General features: G+C 45.1%; 1 protein-coding gene across 1 annotated transcript in view; it reads right to left on the bottom strand.

Moving 5' to 3' along the window:
* The window catches only part of LOC110522651 (sorting nexin-17), a 59,475-nt gene continuing 52,764 nt past the window's right edge, over positions 1 to 6,711 (bottom strand). Inside the window, exons 10-15 of the mRNA XM_036976382.2 lie at positions 4,299 to 4,502; positions 1,127 to 1,267; positions 931 to 1,008; positions 768 to 842; positions 581 to 622; positions 1 to 393 (exon numbers count right to left, since the gene is read on the bottom strand). Coding sequence (XP_036832277.1) covers positions 274 to 393; positions 581 to 622; positions 768 to 842; positions 931 to 1,008; positions 1,127 to 1,267; positions 4,299 to 4,502 — 660 coding nt within the window. The 3' untranslated portion in view covers positions 1 to 273. The remainder of the gene's footprint in view (positions 394 to 580; positions 623 to 767; positions 843 to 930; positions 1,009 to 1,126; positions 1,268 to 4,298; positions 4,503 to 6,711) is intronic.

Here is a 6,711-nt window from a genome sequence, read left to right as displayed (position 1 = left end):
TTTTAGTTCTATTTGTTCTTGATATTTTATTAAGTTGAATACAGGGGGATAGGATTGTAAAACAGGAGGGCAGTGGGTAGTCAGTCATTCTGTACCTGAAACACATAAGATAGATGGCAGTCTTTGTGAAGCTGATACGACAAGACTGATCTTAAGGCAGGCAGCAGACTCCCAGGAAGGGCTACAATCTTACAGAATCAGACAATCCGCTCGGCTCAGCTTGGAATCTTTGCAGATTGCGTTCGACAGGTGGAGGTGGGGAAGGGGTGAATATTACAGGTCATCATCCCCGATCCCCTCGAAGGCATAGTTGCCATGGAAATCGTTGCCGCTGATGTCATTGGCTGAGTTGGAGGCACTGATCCCTCTGAGAGACACAGAGCTCAGCTTAGTCTGAGAGAGAGAGAGAAACAGAGACATCGTGTTAGAGCAACAGTCACTTACACATTTCCATATCGACCCCCAGCCACCTAAAACAGAGACTCAACCATAGAGATCAAATGATTTACTGTTAATTGTGATTCTCTGTGTAATTCTGTGGACTTGACATTTGGGAGATCAAAGCAGAAACATTACTCACTGAGAGTTTGACAATCTGGTCTCGGTTTGGGTCAGGAGAGTCCTGCAGGGGAGAGGAAGGTCACAAATAAGGTGAAACATCAAGTAGAAGATCTTTCCATTAAAAAAAAACAGCTAAACGTGTTCTCTCCGGGGGTGTACGGTAATCAGTGGCATATATCATAGACCTGTGCAGTCCCCGTTCTCACCAGTAGAGGGGGGGATTTCACAGCTTGCTGACTTTCAGACCGATGCAGGGGGCCACTGTGACGTTTCCTTAGCATCTGAACAAGACATAATGAATACAGGAAGTCAGAACACGGCAGACAAGTTAAGGTGGATCTGTCCCATCACCAAAGACCAAACACGCACCTTCTTGATGCTTCCTCCTGACTTCTTCACCATCAGCTCATCAACCATCGACTGAAGACAGATGCTCATCATGATTGCCTGAAAACACACACACACACACACCAACTCTAGATATTTCATTCATTAGCGCAGAGGTTAAACTCCTATCGCTTGGGTGACTCCATATTGACCTGGCCTCTAAACCCTAACCTCTGACCTGTGGGCTGGTGATGGTGACCCACTGGAGACGATCTTTGCTCATCAGATACTCGAAGGCCAGCTCCAACTTCACCTCACACTTGGCTGAGGAGCAGGGGCCCGGGGTTGGGGAGGAGGAGCCGTTCACTACCGGGACCTGCTGCGGTTGGGAAAGGAGACAGGGTCACTATGGTTGGACACCACCACCATCATCGTCATCATCATCCCAACTCAAGCAGTCTGTGCAGCTAATGAATGCCTACACTACAGAGAATGTAATGTTAGCTAAAGGACAGAGGGTGTAGCTTCCCTGATTGAAGGTACAATCAGATGCTGTGAGCATAGGACTCGGGTCAAAAGTGCACTACTACATAGGACTCGGGACTCGCCTCCCATAGGACTCGGGACTCGCCTCCCATAGGACTCGGGACTCGCCTCCCATAGGACTCGGGACTCGCCTCCCATAGGACTCGGGACTCGCCTCCCATAGGACTCGGGACTCGCCTCCCATAGGACTCGGGACTCGCCTCCCATAGGACTCGGGACTCGCCTCCCATAGGACTCGGGACTCGTCTCCCATTAGTGTACAGTCTTTACTTAAGGGCTCTGCAGTGGGTCGTTTGGGACAGATATACACCGTCTCGTCATCATAGTGCTAGCTCACTAGCCCTACTGTTTATAGGAGTCTCCTTCTGGAAAAACAGTCTGTTTCCACTTCATCCTCAAGCCCCCTGGGTAATGAGATGGAACAAGAGATTCTATTCTAAGTTGAGATGTGTTTTTCAGATGCTTCTCCTAGTAATGTACAGCTGATGCATTAGGATGTTTGGAAATAGTTTGATTGGAGAGGAACACTCATTAAATAGGACTAGGATCCCTGAGGGGGAGTTTAGTAGAACCGTTAACTACTGGTCCGTGTAGTGGGGGGGTGGGATAGAACTAGAACTCCTTGCTGTCCCCAGTCCACCTGACTGTGCTGCTGCTCCAGTTTAAACTGTTCTGCCTTATTATTATTCGACCATGCTGGTCATTTATGAACATTTGAACATCTTGACCATGTTCTGTTATAATCTCCACCCGGCACAGCCAGAAGAGGACTGGCCACCCCTCATAGCCTGGTTCCTCTCTAGGTTTCTTCCTAGGTTTTGGCCTTTCTAGGGAGTTTTTCCTAGCCACCGTGCTTCTACACCTGTATTGCTTGCTCTTTGGGGTTTTAGGCTGGGTTTCTATACAGCACTTTGAGATATCAGCTGATGTACGAAGGGCTATATAAATACATTTGATTTGATTTGAACTAAACCATGTTTCCTGTTACCAACTGGATGCCATTCAGCCACAAGAGCATTAGTGAGGCCGGGCACTGTTGTTGGACGATTAGGCCTGGCTCGTAGTAGGCGTTCCAATTCATCCCAAAGGTGTTCGATGGGGTTGAGGTCAGGGCAGTCAAGTTCTTCCATACCGATCTCAACAAACTATTTCTGTATGGACCTTGCTTTGTGCACTGGGGCATTGTCATGCTGAAACAGGAAAGGGCCTTCCCCGAACTGTTGCCACAAAGTTGGAAGCACAGAATCATCTAGAACGTCATTGTATGCTGTAACATTAAGATTTCCCTTCACTGGAACTAAGGGGCCCAAACCAATGAAACAGCCCCAGACCATTATTCCTCCTCCACCAAACTTTACAGTTGGCACTATGCATTGGGCCAGGTAGCGTTCTCCTGGCATCCGCCAAACCCAGATTTGTCCGTCGGACTGCCAGATGGTGAAAAGCGTGATTCATCACTCCATCACTATTTACACCACTTCAAGATGTTAAGCTTGTGTGCGGCTGTTCGGCCATGGAAACCCATGGATCTAACGATGAGCAGTTTGGAACCTTAAGGAGGTCTTTATAGAGGTTAGAGAGGTTAGAGAGGTCTTTATAGAGGTGCTTTATAGAGGTTAGAGAGGCGCTTTATAGATGTTATAGAGCTGCTTTATAGAGCTGCTTTATAGAGGTTATAGAGCTGCTTTATAGAGGTTATAGAGGTGCTTTATAGAGGTTATAGAGCTGCTTTATAGAGGTTATAGAGGTGCTGTATAGAGGTTATAGAGCTGCTGTATAGAGGTTATAGAGCTGCTGTATAGATGTTATAGAGCTGCTTTATAGATGTTATAGAGGTGCTTTATAGAGGTTATAGAGCTGCTTTATAGAGGTTATAGAGCTGCTTTATAGAGCTGCTTTATAGAGTTGCTTTATAGAGCTGCTTTATAGAGCTGCTTTATAGAGCTGCTTTATAGAGCTGCTTTATAGAGGTTATAGAGCTGCTTTATAGAGGTTATAGAGCTGCTTTATAGAGGTTATAGAGCTGCTTTATAGAGGTTATAGAGCTGCTTTATAGAGGTTATATAGCTGCTATATAGAGGTTATAGAGCTGCTATATAGAGGTTATAGAGCTGCTATATAGAGGTTATAGAGCTGCTATATAGAGGTTATAGAGCTGCTTTATAGAGTTGCTTTATAGAGCTGCTTTATAGAGCTGCTATATAGAGGTTATATAGCTGCTATATAGAGGTTATATAGCTGCTATATAGAGGTTATATAGCTGCTATATAGAGGTTATAGAGCTGCTATATAGAGGTTATATAGCTGCTTTATAGAGGTTATAGAGGTGCTTTATAGAGGTTATAGAGGTGCTTTATAGAGGTTAGAGAGGTGCTTTATAGAGGTTATAGAGGTACTTTATAGAGGTGTGTGAAGACAGTTAAACTGTAGTCAGGCAATGACCTGTCTTTCGTCCTACATTGGCACTGTACATGTCCCTTCCTGCTTCCTGTACCATACACCTTAGCATGAGCATACAGCTGTCTGGCTGGGTGATAAAGGGGCTCTGTGGGGTTCTGTGTAAGTGGTCAGTTTACCCAGAGGAGAGGAATAGAAGCATGTGTGTGGCACACTACAGGGGGGGGGGAGACAAATAGGAGAACCACACTTGTGTTAATGAGAGGGAGGGGAAAGGGGGAGGTGAGAGGTCACACTAACACCAATTTGGTCATAATTTGGATGGATTACAAAACTAATTATGAAATTGGTTCCCCTCCCCTGTAAAACTGACCGTAGAGAACAACTTCCCTCTACTCCAAATTCAGCATTCAGAGGACACTTAAAATAGAGAGTAGAGTAACGTAATTTTGGGGAGGGTTACTTACAGACGAAGTGACCCTCCAGCACCTCATGCGCGTGACCTTGAAGCTCCCCTCCTTCATCTGTTCATTGGGCAGCTTGACCTGGAAGTTAAGCTCGTTGTTGCCTGCAGAGACGATCACGTGACAGCCCTTCTCCGGGAAGTCTGTCACGCACGGGTCAAACTTGATGTAGCCAAAGTACTTCAGCGTCTGACCGAGCCTAATGAACTGGAGAAACAGACAGACATCTTAGCCTAATGAACTGGAGAAACAGGCAGACATCTTAGCCTAATGAACTGGAGAAACAGGCAGACATCTTAGCCTAATGAACTGGAGAAACAGGCAGACATCTTAGCCTAATGAACTGGAGAAACAGGCAGACATCTTAGCCTAATGAACTGGAGAAACAGGCAGACATCTTAGCCTAATGAACTGGAGAAACAGACAGACATCTTAGCCTAATGAACTGGAGAAACAGACAGACATCTTAGCCTAATGAACTGGAGAAACAGACAGACATCTTAGCCTAATGAGCTGGAGAAACAGACAGACATCTTAGCCTAATGAGCTGGAGAAACAGACAGACATCTTAGCTTAATGAACTGGAGAAACAGGCAGACATCTTAGCCTAATGAACTGGAGAAACATGCAGACATCTTAGCCTAATGAACTGGAGAAACAGGCAGACATCTTAGCCTAATGAACTGGAGAAACAGGCAGACATCTTAGCCTAATGAACTGGAGAAACAGGCAGACATCTTAGCCTAATGAACTGGAGAAACAGGCAGACATCTTAGCCTAATGAACTGGAGAAACAGGCAGACATCTTAGCCTAATGAACTGGAGAAACAGGCAGACATCTTAGCCTAATGAACTGGAGAAACAGGCAGACATCTTAGCCTAATGAACTGGAGAAACAGGCAGACATCTTAGCCTAATGAACTGGAGAAACAGGCAGACATCTTAGCCTAATGAACTGGAGAAACAGGCAGACATCTTAGCCTAATGAACTGGAGAAACAGGCAGACATCTTAGCCTAATGAACTGGAGAAACAGGCAGACATCTTAGCCTAATGAACTGGAGAAACAGGCAGACATCTTAGCCTAATGAACTGGAGAAACAGGCAGACATCTTAGCCTAATGAACTGGAGAAACAGGCAGACATCTTAGCCTAATGAACTGGAGAAACAGGCAGACATCTTAGCCTAATGAACTGGAGAAACAGGCAGACATCTTAGCCTAATGAACTGGAGAAACAGGCAGACATCTTAGCCTAATGAACTGGAGAAACAGGCAGACATCTTAGCCTAATGAACTGGAGAAACAGGCAGACATCTTAGCCTAATGAACTGGAGAAACAGGCAGACATCTTAGCCTAATGAACTGGAGAAACAGGCAGACATCTTAGCCTAATAAACTGGAGAAACAGGCAGACATCTTAGCCCAATGAACTGGAGAAACAGGCAGACATCTTAGCCTAATGAACTGGAGAAACAGGCATAAAGACATTAACTAGCAGAATGAACTGGAGAGACAGGCAGAAAGACATGAACTAGCAGAATGAACTGGAGAGACAGGCAGAAAGACATGAACTAGCAGAATGAACTGGAGAGACAGGCAGAAAGACATGAACTAGCAGAATGAACTGGAGAGAGAGAGCAGGCAGAAAGACATGAACTAGCAGAATGAACTGGAGAGAGAGAGCAGGCAGAAAGACATGAACTAGCAGAATGAACTGGAGAGAGAGAGCAGGCAGAAAGACATGAACTAGCAGAATGAACTGGAGAGACAGGCAGAAAGACATGAACTAGCAGAATGAACTGGAGAGACAGGCATTGGCTACACCACTGGCAACAACCTTCTACAATAGCTTCATTTTTAATCCAAAATGTCTTGGACAGTCTTGGTAGAAGAAGAAGAAGAGGGATATAGTTCTAGGAGACAGTCTTGGTAGAAGAAGAGGGATATAGTTCTAGGAGACAGTCTTGGTAGAAGAAGAAGAGGGATATAGTTCTAGGAGACAGCCTTGGTAGAAGAAGAGGGATATAGTTCTAGGAGAGTCTTGGTAGAAGAAGAGGGATATAGTTCTAGGAGACAGTCTTGGTAGAAGAAGAAGAAGAGGGATATAGTTCTAGGAGACAGCCTTGGTAGAAGAAGAAGAAGAAGGATATAGTTCTAGGAGACAGTCTTGGTAGAAGAAGAAGAAGAGGGATATAGTTCTAGGAGACAGTCTTGGTAGAAGAAGAAGAAGAGGGATAAAGTTCTAGGAGACAGTCTTGGTAGAAGAAGAGGGATATAGTTCTAGGAGACAGTCTTGGTAGAAGAAGCGGGATATAGTTCTAGGAGACAGTCTTGGTAGAAGAAGAGGGATATAGTTCTAGGAGACAGTCTTGGTAGAAGAAGCGGGATATAGTTCTAGGAGACAGTCTTGGTAGA

The sequence above is a fragment of the Oncorhynchus mykiss genome, chromosome 4 (genome assembly GCF_057628025.1).
Source record: "Oncorhynchus mykiss isolate SJ-2025 chromosome 4, ASM5762802v1, whole genome shotgun sequence".
NCBI lineage: Eukaryota > Metazoa > Chordata > Actinopteri > Salmoniformes > Salmonidae > Oncorhynchus > Oncorhynchus mykiss.
Note: the sequence above shows the minus strand (reverse complement) of the source record. Positions and strands in the feature narration are given on the sequence as shown.